At 45.8% G+C, this 14,589-nt stretch overlaps 1 protein-coding gene across 1 annotated transcript; it reads right to left on the bottom strand.

Annotated features, from left to right (window-relative positions):
• Positions 1–7,046: 7,046 nt before the first annotated feature.
• BMP2 (bone morphogenetic protein 2) lies at positions 7,047–14,210 on the bottom strand. The gene is made up of 3 exons (XM_007672096.4): positions 14,010–14,210; positions 12,098–12,444; positions 7,047–9,033 (listed from the first exon to the last, which is right to left on the bottom strand). The coding sequence occupies exons 2-3, from the start codon at positions 12,435–12,437 to the stop codon at positions 8,189–8,191; spliced, it is 1,185 nt and encodes a 394-aa protein (XP_007670286.1). The 5' UTR covers positions 12,438–12,444; positions 14,010–14,210; the 3' UTR covers positions 7,047–8,188.
• Between the last annotated feature and the right edge of the window lie 379 nt (positions 14,211–14,589).

The following is a 14,589-nucleotide window of genomic DNA, read 5'->3' on the forward strand; positions in this document are numbered from 1 at the left end:
TTTTCTACCTCATTTCTCTTAGTAGGAAAAGCATATTTCTGTAAAATACACCTCCTTATTAGTAGGTTGTCAGTTTTCAAGAAGCTGTGGTGGACCTGGCCTGAGGAAAAAAATCTGATGCTGATCATAAGAAACTATTTCTTTAAGGAGAATGAGAACCACAGAAAACAGTGGAGTGCTCAGGGAAATTGCTGCCCTTCCCCAGAGAGCAAATTAGGAAAGGAAGACAAGAGCTGGGATCAGAATAAGAGGATTGATCAGGATAAGAGTTCCAAAGTTAAATCTCATTCATCAGGGACCTAGAAAACCATTTTGGAATATATCCATATCCCTTGCTTTTCTGCATTCTCTTGTCTGAGCTAGCCTTTTGGACACTGCATTGGTAAACACTCCTTCAGTTGAAAGGAAACCGAGGAAGCAAGAGAAGGTGAAACTCAAACCGGTCATTTGTTGCTGCCCTTATCATCTCATCTGGCAAAACGTTTGCCGGGGGACAGACTTGAAACTTTTGGCTAAATGAGTTTTTTGGATTATCTGTGAGTTTCATTTGTCTGGGCTCTCCCCATTTTCATGGAAAATAGAGGGGTGGGCTGCTTTCTCCTTTGGTAGAACCAGTCTGCCTTTCCTCTGGCTTTTTCAGAAAGTGACATGAGAATAGACAGATCCAGTTTTCACAAAGTCCTTGGCATTAGAGCTGGGGAAGGGATAAAAAGAACGAGTGTCAGACCAGACAGATTTCCTAAATAAGGATTTTTTTTTTCCATTTTGCTAATGTGATATCACAGGATCTCCCTTTTAGGGAGAATGTTGAGCATTGGCCTCTCAAATATTTTAAGTTCCTAAAAAGTCAATAACTGTTTTGGTCTTTAAAATCTCATATGGAATTATCACTGAGTCATGAGAAAAATGCTAAAGTCAAGATTATAATGAAATGAATCATTGTTTCTGGCTGTAAAAAAGAAGCACTTTGCTCCATGCTCATACTCCGCTGCAAGCAGGAGAGTGTTAGGTCTCCCTTCCCCCACAAGATTCAGATTCCAATTATCCTTCACTATTCCACATTTACATCACTGATGTGGCACTTGCTATTTCCACCCCACCACGAGATTCTCTGCATTGGATGAGCACTAATCTATCAGTAGGATATTCCAGAAACTCTAATATGCGTTGTTGCCTGTTGCGTGACCTCGGGCACTTAGTTTCTTTGTGCCTCAGTATCTTCGGCTATAAAATGGGGTTCACGTACCTGTTCTCTTCCCCCTTAAACTGTGAGTTCAGATCGTAAACAGAAAGTTCTTCCAAATGGCAGATCGCTGAAGATACCTGCGGCACAAAGCACTTTGGGCATTTACGGCTGATGTGGCAAGAAGTCCAAGGTTGACTTCAAGAGCGGAGGTTGACTTCAGGTCCTTTCAGTTATTATCAAGCATCCTCTCTGCTGGAGATAGACCTCTTTTGTGTGGCCAAATTCCTGCCATACCCTACTTTTCTTTAATATTCCATCCTTCCCACCCCAACAGAATCCTAACCGACACCTTCTGACCCACTCCTACCCATTAACTTCTGGGGTACTCAGCAGTCTGGTAAATCATTATGATGAAAATTATATTTTCTCACATCTTCCTTGCTCTCTCCCATATTTATCCAAACTACCTTTCTTCCCCCGACTTTTCCACCTCCTGCTCTCTGGTCTCATAGACTTGATGACCCCAGAGTTCCCCACAGATACAGATTTCAATGAAAACCAAACACCAAGTGTCCTCAGAGGAAAGATGGACTATATTTAATTAATTTGGGGTACGCTGCCTGATTGCCCTGAGTCTTTAGACACTGTGCATATGGGTCAGTGCTTATTTTCAAAGCTACACCTAGGCAGATAATTGTCACTCTTGAATAAAAGAAAAAATCCCATGTAATTGCCCCACATCACTCAAGGAGGTAGAGGGTGGGAGGAGGAAACCAGATGAAAATCAGTATTAAAGGGGTGTGGACATAATATTTGAAAATATTCATTTGCGTACACAAATCAGGCAGACCCAGAGGGCCCTGGGGATTTTGAACACCATTCATGGGGAGAAGAAGGCCATTCTCATGTTAGAGTAAGTTTCCAGTAGACAGTAGGTAAATGGGATTGGGTTGTGGGGGAGGGGTACCGCAAGGCATCTACAACTGGCATCTTTTTGCCCTAGGTCCAGTAGGCCCAATGTGTATGAATTAGATTAGGCAGCAGAGCTAGAGTAAAGCTATGTGAAGCATCTGGCTGAATTCCATGGTGGGAAGGCCACTGGTAGGAGGTAAAGTCAAGGGTGAGACCCAGGAATGGCCCCATAATGGGACAGTGCTGCAGAGACAAAGGTGGTTTGAGGGTAGAACATTTTTGCAACAAACAGACAGCAAGCAGAGGAATTGAACTGGTGAGTTCAAGTCAAACCTTAAACCTTTAGTAGAGACACATGAATGACCTGAAATACTTTGACTCTTAAAATACGTTTGCATTCCTACTTGATCTTAAGAAATAGATGCAGTCTCTCTGAGATGTTATTCATGCAGCAGACAAGCCCCCAGAAATGCTGTTTACTCTCTGAAAATATTATTTTCCCTAGCAATGTCACTTCAAACATTCAAAGCAGTTAACTAATGGGAAAGTATTACATCTTTAAAAGACACTTTAATAATATTGCTTTCCTTCTTTTTTCATCCCAATGGGAAGAGTATCTTAGCTGAATGGGAACAACACTTCTTAGTGCACCAAAGTGCACCCCTAAAGAGTGTAACATACAAGGCCTCAGAATAATACTTACTGTAGGTAAAAGGTAATAAAATGAAATGGTGTCCATGCACAGATGAAACGGTACTGCAGGCAAGATATACCATCATTAAAAATGTCTTTTGATTTTGAACTTTTGCCTGTTATTACACAAACCATTTAGCAACCAAAACCTAAAGGAGACTCCACCCACAACAAAGTGACACAATGGGGATTCTTAGGTTGTGTGTATGTGTACAAGAAAAGATTTTCTATGTGTAAAGACGAACATTTTCTGTGTAGTTGAGACCAAAAAGCTCTAATTACAGAGGGTAAGACGGAGAGCCCTGTGAGTAACGAAGCAGTGTAGGATGAGCATATAGTTTGCACACCCTGGATAAAACCCGGTTTTACACTCTTAAGCAATAAAAGCAAACCATTAGGGCGGCTCAGCACTGTCAGGAAGTATAAAACAGATCCGAAACTTTGCAGTTACTATACAAAAGCTTTTCATAAACTTTGCTTCCTGATCTTCATTAAATGTTAACATCAAGTTACCATATGGCAATTAGCTGCCTCCTGAAATCAATAAAAAATCAACAATTTGGAAAAAGTTGTACAGTAAAATAGTTCAATAATTATTCTCTACTAGTGGTGAGGGAAAATAGTTCCAGTGTAAATGTTGTCCAGATGATGTCTTGGTTTTCGGTAGTGAAGACCACTATTAAATGGATTGTGAGCCCCTCGAGGGACAGGGTCCATGTCTAATTCCCACTTGTAGCCTCTTCACAGCACGCAGCACAGTGTTCTACACACAGGAAGCACTTCATTAGTACTTCTAAAAAATAGATAACTTTCCATATAGCGCTTCTCTTTGAAATAGATTGTGAGAAATAAAACACATTGATAAAGTGTGGGAAGGGTATTTTGGGGAACTCATGTATCCATAACCCTGAATGACCCAAGTTTCAGCCAGTTGTAGCCAGGGGATAAAAAAGAGACTTGCTTCAATGAGTCTTCCAGATATTGAGATACTCATTTTACATGCCATAAAATAACAAGAGATACACGTTTGTGACTGCAGATTCCGAACCCTTTCAATTTACAGCCATTTGAAATGTTTAAAAGGTTTTTTGCAAAATATGCTCAACTCGAAAAACCCTGTAGTCCATGATAAGAATAGTGATAATTGTGGTTGTTTTCATTAAGCACTCCCTCTGTGCCAAGCACTGTAAAAATAACTGGGGTAGATACAAGATAATCAGGTACCATTTAAGACTCACAGTCTAAAAGTGGGAGGGAGAACAGGTATCGAAGCCTCATTTTGCTGATGAGGGAACTGAGGCATAGAGAAGTTAAGTGGCTTACCCAAGTTCGCATAGCGGGCAAGTGGCAGAGCTGGGATTAGAACCCAGGTCCTCTAACTCCCCGGCCCAAGCTCTTTCCACTAGGTGACACTGCTTCTCTAATGAGCATTGACAAATGTGAAAAGAGTGTAAGGGCCAAGTAGAAACCAGATCTTTCTTTACCCACCTAAGCAATGCATTTTATCTTCTTGGTGAACATCTCTTTGGTCACTAGATTACTGTTTTGATTAAATTCTAGGTCCAAATTTGAGATAAACAAATGGAATGAATGGATATTCTGTTTGCCGCCTTTATCGAAAGGCTTGTCTCTGATGTTCATAGCTAGATCACATAGAACCAGTGAGGTACACTGACTTGAGTGTTGGCCTTAAGAAAAAGAGTTTACACCTGCTCCCTCATCCACATAGATGGGCTAGTGTGTATTTTACTAAACTGGCTCCAGTACGCGCCCAACCAAGCAACGAAGCTGATTTTACAAGATAAGCGACCACGTGTTTTCACGCATCAAAGTTAGTGCCTCACAAATTGCCAGTCACCTTAGGGAGGAAAATAAAAACATCTTTGAAAAGTGTAAGGGCATTATTTAGAAAACAAGTGAAAGATGTTCAGGAGGTCCAACAAATTCATATTAAAGAAAATAATGAGATTGATGTAACAATAATAATGATGATCATAATAATTGTGGTACTAAGCGCTGGGGTAGATAGAAGATAATTAGGTCGGCTATAGTCCCTGACCCACATGGAGCTCTTTGTCTAAGTAGGAGGGAGAACAGGTACTGGCTGAATCCCTATTTTACGGATGAGGAAATGAGAGGACCAGAGAAATTAAGCGACTTGACCAAGGTCACACCGCAGGCAAGTGGTGAAGCTGGGATCACAACCCTGGTCCTCTGGTTCCCAGAGCAGACAAGTCTTTGAATTTGGTAATACTTTAGGTTTGATTTTCGCAGCAAAGATTGAAATGGTCAGCAGGGGCAATTTGCAAAGGCATATATGATCCTGAGATTCCTCTGTAGATCACATGTGAGATCTGGAAGGCAGAAGAAGACACTGAGGGGAAGGCAGAAGACTGGGCTAGTGCAAGTGACCAAGAATGAAATGGGTCTACGTGGGTAGAATGGAGTTGAGGCAATTACCCGGATAAATCGAGCTCAACTATTTTGCTATTGAAAAGAGGGCATTTTGACTATCCGGAATGGCTGTCTTCACATTCTCACCAACGAATGTGCTATAGTGATCTACTTCGCTTGGCCCAGGTAAGCTTCAGTCTACAATCGCAGGCTTGGAGTACAGCTGACGGAAAGAAAAGGGGGTGCTGGTGGAAAGTAGGCTCAGAGCATTTTATAATTCAGATGCAGAAGCATAAGAACGGAAGCGGGGAAGGGGGTGAGAGAGAAGTCTAAAAACGGAAAGAGAAGCAGCAGCATTCGGTCCGCCGTACAAGGGATCTTGGGCACAGAAATCTGGAAATCCCTGCTCCAATCAATGGTGTTTATCAGCATTTACTGAGGGCAGAGTACTGTACTAAACATTTGGGAGAGAACCTTACAAGAGTAGGTATAAATGAACCCTGCCCACCATGAATAAACCAGTGAAAGCGTGTAATGTAACCCATCAGCAGGTCAATTGTTGCAGAATTCAAAGTATCTAGGGAAAGCAGGCTAGCTCTCCCAAGCCTGAATGAATGGCCATGATTTACAGCTCTTGGAAATACAATCCTTATGCTTGGGGATGTTCAGTCTATGTTAAAACGAAAACACCAGGCAGCCCACTTCCTATACAAATGCACCGATGCTGTCATTCTGATGAGATCCCTTAAAGTCCAAATAACCTCCCACTTCTCCAAAAAGGGCTTCATATTTTTGTTCGCATTCCATTTTTTTTTTTTTTTGCTTTACAGTGTCAGCAGAGAAAATGTGATTGAACACCTTAAAAAAACCCAAAACAAACAAAACCTGTGGGGGGGGGGGTACATGGGTGATGTCACTATCGGAAGAAAAAAAGCACCTTCTTTTTTAACCCTATCCTCCCATAAATGTCTCCATCTCTTGTTTTTGCATAAGCTGAGAGAAAAATGGAAGTCCCTAAAAGGATTCATTTCCAAACACGTCTTCTTCTGATCCCTGGGCTCTCTCAAACTCTTTCTCAATGAGACATGGAAAAGGAACTGTCTTTCATTATTTTAAGGTGGTAGACAGTTCGTCCACCCACAGGCCCCTTTTGCTAGTTTATCTGGAGGTTTTCCTTAAGAGTCCTCATGAAGCTGGAACCATTACATGACCACCAGGCCCTTTTAGCGATGTTATCAGGAGCTGCAGATCTGGAAACTAGCTGGGTGGAAAATGATGAGTAGGGATGTGAAAAATGCCTCCTCCATTTTGTAAGCATCCCGAAGCGTCTGAACAATGCTGATAATTCCAGCCCAGAATATTTTCCCACTACCCCAGCCACGCCGCTGTGGCAGGTAGGGAGTGGAAAATAGGAGAACACTTGCTACAAAGTAAGCTAATTTGAGTTCATTCTGCTTTGGCTTCAGTCCAATTTTCAGCGACATTTACAGAAGTCAGTTTCAGGCACTTTCCTATTCTAGTTTTTGACAGAATCGACAACGTTACAAATCGAGTTTCTACAGGTACCCTCGGTCCAAGCTCTCTGGATCTGGGGAGGTTTCACTTTTTGTTTGTTTTTATGTGGCAAGACATGGAGCCAAACGTTTTTTCCTGCAGAAAATGTTAAATGGTTGGAAATCCCTTTGGCGCAAGTATGAACTGTTATTATTGCCTTGCTTGCCCACTGTAAACGGTGCCTTCGCCCCTTTTTTCCCCTTCTAAATGAAGAATTTCAGAAGCAAAAATGCAAACACAAGGTATCATTGTGAATGCCATACAAATGAACCATTTTCTTTTACAGATTGGACTTTGCAGAATGAAATGTCAGAGCTCCATTATTTATTATCTGAAATAGGTTTAACAGTTGGAGAATGCTCTCAAACACAAAATCTTTGAAAGAAAAGCAAGCTAATCTGACAGACAGCAAAACCAGCAGCGGGGGAGACAGAAACTGTAGACAGCAATATTGTGCTGTGCTGAGGGTGAAATTTTGAAGATGGTGCCCATCACGGCAAAACGCGCACCCATTTGAGGTAAAAAAAAAAAAAAAGTCTTATTCCCAACTGTTAAGACAAGGGCCAGTAGAAATCCGTTTTACACATACATAACCACGATATCAACGATAAAGAGATCTTACATTTTATTTAATACTTTGGCCGGGACGGCGATTTCAAGGGAGCACTATTTAAGGAAAGAGGAACAAAAACCATCATTCACTTTCCTGTGGGTCCAAACCAGGTTCAATGAACATTTTCATAAAGATTTCTATTGGCCCTGCTGTATTCATTCTGCGAATTAGTGGGGGGATAGCAGTATTTATATTAGATCAGCAACGTCTGGTTCTTATCCAAATATTCCACCTAACAAGGATGCCAGTTCTCATGGATTGGACAGCCCACCCTGCAGCATTCCTGAGAATTGTACAATATAATAATCTTGAAAGTCAGCAGAGTGGATTATCCACTTTTTTTTTTTCTGGACTTGAACTTGTGACCTTAACAGTAGCACTGCAAAAAGCAAACGTGCCATGCACTTTGCCATAGTAACCTTCCATGTATACTTTTCAACTTAAATACACACAACTGAAACAGCTACAATTTTGGAAAATTATGTACAAACCCTATATTTCTTTTGATTATATATAAATACAAATTAGCTATTCTTCTAAAAAGTGGTTATAATAGTAAATAAATACAAAATAAGAATCTGACCATTATACTTCATGTGCTGGGGTTAAACCCATATAAAATGTACAACTAAAATACATTTAAAATCTTTAAGGAATAATTCTCTGATTAAAATATTTGTTTTCCCAACTTCTTTTTGTAGACATAAATATATTTTCAAAATAGCTGTGTTTTTTTTTCCATTTCATTACATAAATAAAGTCTTCATTGGGAAATATTAAAGTGTCAACTTTTTTTTTTTTTTGCTTTTGTCTAATATATATCTTTATTTGCTGTGCTAACGGCATCCACAGCCCTCCACAACCATATCTTGATAGTTCTTTAGGACAACTTTCTCGTTCTCGTCAAGATAGAGCATGGAGATGGCGCTGAGTTCCGTGGGCACGCAGCACGCTTTGGGGATTTTGGAATTTACTGAATTGACCAAAGTCTGAACGATGGCATGATTTGTTGAGTTCAGGTGATCCGCCAGTGGAAAAGGACATTCTCCATGGCAGTAAAAGGCGTGATACCCTGGAGGGGCCACAATCCAGTCATTCCACCCCACATCACTGAAGTCCACGTACAAAGGATGTCTTTTGCAACTCGATTTGAGGCGTTTCCTCTGCTTGTGTTTCGCCTGACGCTTCTCTCTCTTGTGGAGAGGGTGTCCCTTGCCGTCGTGGCCGAAAGTTACTAATAAGGGCCTTATTTGAGGCCAGCTCTGTTCGTCTTGATGCAAAGACCGGCTGATCCTCACATGCCTCTCGGAGACACCTCTCTCATCTTCCAAGTGAACCACTTCGACCACAAAGCCGTGGTTGGGCTGTCCTTGTGCAATCCACCTCGTTACAGCTGGGGTCACATCAAAGCTTTCCCATTTACTTGCATTGTGATTCACCAACCTGGTGTCCAACAGTCGGGTGACAGGGTCCTTAGAGATGGCGGTGGCCGGTTTGATAATCTCATAAATATTAATACGGTGATGGTAACCGCTGTTGTTGTCCAAGGCTTCCCGTACCTGCTCCCGGAAAACCTGAAGTTCAGCTGAGGTGATAAACTCCTCGTTAGGGACGGAAGTTAAATTAAAGAAGAAACGGCGGGCTGTTGTCCCACTTGCTTCGGGCAGCTCTTCCAGAGATTCTGAGTCGATTCAATGAAAAAAAACCAACAAAAACAACAAAATTGGTCAGCGGGGCAAGAAATGCAAACCTGAATTAGAAACTTCCCAGTGATGTGCGGGACTGTGGGCGGGTGACAGTTCGGCATATGGGCCAAGGGAGATTGGAAATCTTAAAAAAAAAAAAAGGAAAGAAAGAAAAAGAAAAGAGTTTTCCCTTGCTGTATGTTTGTTTATGTAAGCATGTACAGCATGAACCAAAAATACTTAATTCACTGTCATGCCTTTTGATCCAATACTGGTACACTGCATTCCAGGTGGTTATAATAACGGGGAAAGGACTGTGAAGCATTACTTTGGAATTCAAAGACTTTAGCAAGAAAACTTTAGCACTGTAGTTAGCAGAGGTCTAATGAGAATAATTAAAACTGACTGAGGATTTACGGAAATTATTGCATTTCTTTTTTTAAAAAAATACGGCTTTAATGTCAATCCCTTAAGCTCTAGTCTAAAACATTACTCTGCAATTTAGATGATTTACAAATCTTGATATACAGATTTTTGTGTCCTAATTAAAGACCATGAACTCAACATCTGTGATGAGATTTTACAAAGCACACCCTGCTATTTTATTCAAAAGTCCACAGACAAGGGCACTTATATGGATCTACCTCTCTGTGGAAACACACGGGTGGCTCGGATGACACTAATAATATAAATTAGTTCCAAACAATTTCAAGAGAAATAGCTTCCCAACTGCTGCCTTTCCTCTCACCCCCACTTGACCCCAGAAACTTCAATTATTTTTCAGACACTTTCAGTAGGAAAACAACTTTTTTTTTTCTTTTTTTTTCTTTTTTTGGCTGAGCAGTTTGGTCAAAACCCAAGTCCAGCCAAAATTGCTGAAGACATACAAGAGACCGAATGCAATATCTCCAAATTCCGGTCCCTAGAGTAGGTGAATTGAAGCCCCCTTCCGCCTCACGAATGCGACATCTCGGCAAGCCTGGCTTTGAAACAGCCGACACGAGCGTGTGTTTCGATCCATCAGCGGTGCTTTCACCATAGATAGATCTCACAGATATAGAGCTCTCTGAATTTCGGATGGTTTTAAGACGGAGGATTATGGTTTTGGAAGAAGAGACAATGGAATGTTTCTCTGGGTTATAGTCTCTGGCAGCATGATCAACCTCACTCACTGCAAACTCTACCATTTTTAAGCTTTAGTTGCATTTTTTTTTTTCCACCTACAGTGTAATCTGCCAGTCACTTCCAGAGTTTGCTTTCAAACACAGGAACCCAAACCACAGTTTAAGGTTAAATTTCACCAATAATCTCCTTCCTCATTATAAGGCTTCCTATTAGATGGAATAATCACTGATCTCAAGCCACTTCCTTTGTATACCAACTTAATTAAACCCTAATAAAATTTCTTTCGTCACAGTTCCATGTCATAACAAGTGGAGTCTGTGTTTTCATTAATTTTATGGTTTGACTACAGCATACCACCACTGAAGACTAATAGCTAAAAGTTATTTACAAGCTCTAGTAGCCTTTGCAAAGAGTGCAATATCCAGACCATTCAACCCAAGGCTCTGAGCTAGTCCAATCTCAGCAGATCTATGTAAACTAATTGATAGAATCCAAGAGGCTCATTAGTTCTGGGTGTCCTTGGAGAGTTTGGGGATGAAGATTAGAAAGTAATACATTCCTGCCTTTGGACGGGGTTAGGAACAGTTCCATTTCCAGGGGCTTACTCCAGAAAAATGGAAATAAAAGATAACTTAAACATATAAAGAACCCAATTAACTGAAAACTCAGTGCAACCCCAGCTTGCCTGCAGTGGGAAGCCCTGAACTGTAGACAGACGTGTTCTGGTTTAATTGCTTCAAGCAAGGGGGTGTGGAACAATGTCAGAAATTAAGTTATGAGATGTAGTTTGGCATATGTTTTGTCTAGATGCCTCCTTCATAAACCTGGGCAACAAAGGAAATTAATTATTTTCAAGAGCATAGACTCTTGAAGATATCTTCAACCACAGACTCCTCTTCTGGTGAAGAAATGCGCGAAAGTCTTAACTAACATTCGGGGAGTCCCCATTAAGTAATAACCGCATTACCTGGAGGTTCAGGTGCACACGAAATAAAAACGGACAGCCGTCGCAAAGCTTTTATCTGCCTCTTTCCAAAGGCTTAACTTGGATCTACACTAAGTCTAGCCCGGATTTAAACGCAAGACAAGAAAGTCACTGTGGAAACAATGCGATCGAATGTTAAATTGATCTCTCACAGGGCGATTAGGAAGCCTTCCAAGAGATACCCCCCTCCCCCACCCCCGATCGACCGTAAATCGGGAGACTCTGCTGGCATTCAGTAGTAAAAAAAAATAAAAGCTATCCTCTGGGAAGTCTCGGCTTGGATCCAGTCTTGAAAACACCTCACGCGGGCAGAGGGAGAAAGGGTAAAAAGGGGAGGGAAAGGGAAGGAAGGGGATTTTCTGAACAAGTGCGTCAGAATCGACATCGTTTAAGAGTCCTTCAATCTGCTTTAAAAGAAAGGCCTATTCTTGCAAGGTGGGGAATTTAAACGACGATGACACGGAAAAACCCATTAGCAGATTTGGGAATAGGTTCTGCCCCGCTCTCCTCCACTCCGTCTCCCCCCACCCCCCAACACATATCCTTGAACGAGCGGGGACACCGCCATTCTTCGCATCGATTTCTCTCTATTTAGGGGGCCAAGGCAGAGACACCCTCCGCCTGGAGCGGCACGACCGGCTGCGAGAAGACGGAGAGGACCGAGCTGCGGCCCGACACCAGGCAAAGGGGTGATTCCTCCACCCCCCTCACCCCCACCCCCAACCCATCCACCCACTTCGCATACACATACGCCCCATGCCTTCTAACTTTTAAAAGGAAGCAGCAGAAGTTTTCCATCATCATCACCATCATCATCGATGGCTTACTGACGACGAGCGGCCGCTGATGCCAGGCCCTCTACGCAGGACTTTTCAGGAACCAGCAGAGGCACGATTCCCTCCCCTCCGACCTCTGTACTCCCACCCGCTCTCTCTCTCTCCCAGCCTCACCTTCGTGGTGGAAGCTCCTGACGGTGTTGGCTCGGCTGGCCGCTCTCTCCAGCCGGTAGTCCATGGCAGGCTCCTCCAGCTGGCCCGAGTGCAAGCGGTACAGGTCCAGCATGTAAGGCGGGATGACGGCCCCCTTGCTGGGATTGGGTCTCCGCTTCAGCCCAAACATGTTGAGCAGTCGCAGCTCAAACTCACTCAGGATGTCTTCTGACCGCTGTGGCGTGGAGCGGCCCGACTCGGTGAATCTCCGCCGGCCCACCTCGGGGATGAGGCCGGCCGAGCCGCCCAGCAGGACCTGGTAAAGCAGCAGCGCTAGAAGAGAGCGGATCCCGGCAACCATGGTCAACCTGCAAGGATAAAAAGGGGAGGAGAAAGGGGAAGCTTTGAAGGTGAGTCAGCGTGGATACGTCAGATGCCGCATGTGTTTAAAAATAGTCTACAGGTGAGAGAGGAGAGTGGGGAGAATCCGGTCAGTGGACTCGGAACTGTAGGGATTCCCCCCCCCCCTCCCGCCCTCCCCCCTCCATCCCCACCCCCCACGCCTCACTTCCCATTCCAAAATAGAGCATCTTCTCGAACCGGGACGTCGAACTACGATCTCTTTCCGAGAGATCAATCGAGAGGGACTGGGAGCACCGCACCGACTTTTCAGATACGACACCTCCGTGGCCTATCCGCCTATACGCATCCGTAGACACGGACGGACCTATATCTCTCTACGCGGAACGTGACCGCGCCCACTAAGCGCACCGCTTTCAAACTCGGCAAAACCCACGCGCACGGCCCGCGAGCGACCACCTGATTCCCACACGTCGCCTCTACCGTCCCGACGAAATACGCACCGGGGTGTCCGACTTCCCCGACGTACCCCACGCTACTCACTGATTCGAGCTATAACGCATCATCGCAAGACTTCCTTCTATGCCCACATCCACCGCTCCAAACTTGTAAAACTTCTAAAAGCCGTATCGTTCTCCCACACGCTCACACGCACACACGCAAACCCCTCTGAGAGACGGTCAGGCCAACGTCTAGGTGTCGGATCGAGGTGTTATATTTCAGGTGTCAGAGTCGTCGAACAGTAGGGGGTGGGGGGACCCAACCGGTCACCCATCTCCGGAAGACGGAACGGGCGCAAAACTTCCAATACGCTTCCCTCCCTCGCCCCCCCGATGCCAAAAAGAGCGAAAGGAGGGGAATGGGTTGGGGGGACCCGGGCGGGGAGAGGGGCCTGCGAGGGGAGAGGATACCTGGATGGAAGCGGTGAGGGGCCGGTGCCTAGAGCATAACGGGCGAAGCAGGAGGGTAACCCTCTTAAAGGGTTCTTAGGTCGTCGGCGACGTGTTAACGGCTATCGTAAAATATCTTGGAGTGGGGGAGCGGGAGCGGGGTTGGGGATGAGGGAGGCTGGGGTTGCCTGGGGGCTGAGCCGACCTCGGGACGGGGCAAGGATTTGGGGGTGGGGGGGGGGTGGGGGAAAGGGCCGGCCGGGACCAGCTGCGGGCGGGAGCTCGGCGCACGTGTGCATCGCAGTGTGTTTACCTTCCGCGAAGCGCCCGGGAGGGCGGGGAACGGACGGCGGGGTCCCAGAGGAGGGGATGGGGGAGACTGGGGGGGAGGGGAGGCAGGGGAGCCCAGGCAGGGGAGCCCAGGCAGGGGAACCCAGACAGGGGAGCCCAGGCAGGGGAGCCCAGGCAGGGGAACCCGGCCAGGGGAACCCGGCCAGGGGAGCCCAGGCAGGGGAGCCCAGGCAGGGGAACCCGGCCAGGGGAACCCGGCCAGGGGAGCCCGGCCAGGGGAGCCCAGGCAGGGGAGCAGAGCGTTTAGCAGGCCGATCGTCCCCGTCCCCCCCACCCCGTCCACCCGGTGCCCCGTCCCCCGTGCAGCCCCCTCCCCAGCGCAGCGCGGCTACCTTTAGGAAACTGCCGATTGCCTAAGAAGCACACGGGGGCACGTCCATCGAAACAACCTCCACATGGAAAAATCTCTGGCGGAGGAGACCGGAGCTGTGATTTTTTTTTTTTTAATTATTATTAGTATTTTGTATCCGTTCCTGCTCCCCGTGCGACGGACAGACGGACGGACGGACGGCCAGGCGGCCGCCCCCTTCTCCCGGGCGGCGGCTGGGATGGTGGTGGGAGCCTCGGGGTGGAGAAGTCGGGGTGGGGGCGGGTGGGGGGGGGGGGTTGTCCTTCGGGGAGGTGGGGGTTCTGCAGAGAGGGGGGTCGGGGGGCTCTGCAGAGCCCAAGGGAGGGGATCGGGGGGTGCTGCAGGGCACGAGAGAGGGGGGTCGGGGGGGTTGGCAGAGCCCAAGAGAGGGGATCGGGGGGGCTCCGCGGAGCCCAAGACAGGAGGATCGGGGCGTTCTGCAGAGAACAAGAGAGGGGGATCGGGGGGTTTTTGCAGGGCACGAGAGAGGGGGGTCGGGGGGTTCCGCGGGGCACAAGAGAGGGGGATCGGGGGGTCCCGCAGAGCCCAAGAGAGGAGGATGG

Source organism: Ornithorhynchus anatinus, chromosome 9, assembly GCF_004115215.2.
Source record: "Ornithorhynchus anatinus isolate Pmale09 chromosome 9, mOrnAna1.pri.v4, whole genome shotgun sequence".
Taxonomy (NCBI): Eukaryota; Metazoa; Chordata; class Mammalia; order Monotremata; family Ornithorhynchidae; genus Ornithorhynchus; species Ornithorhynchus anatinus.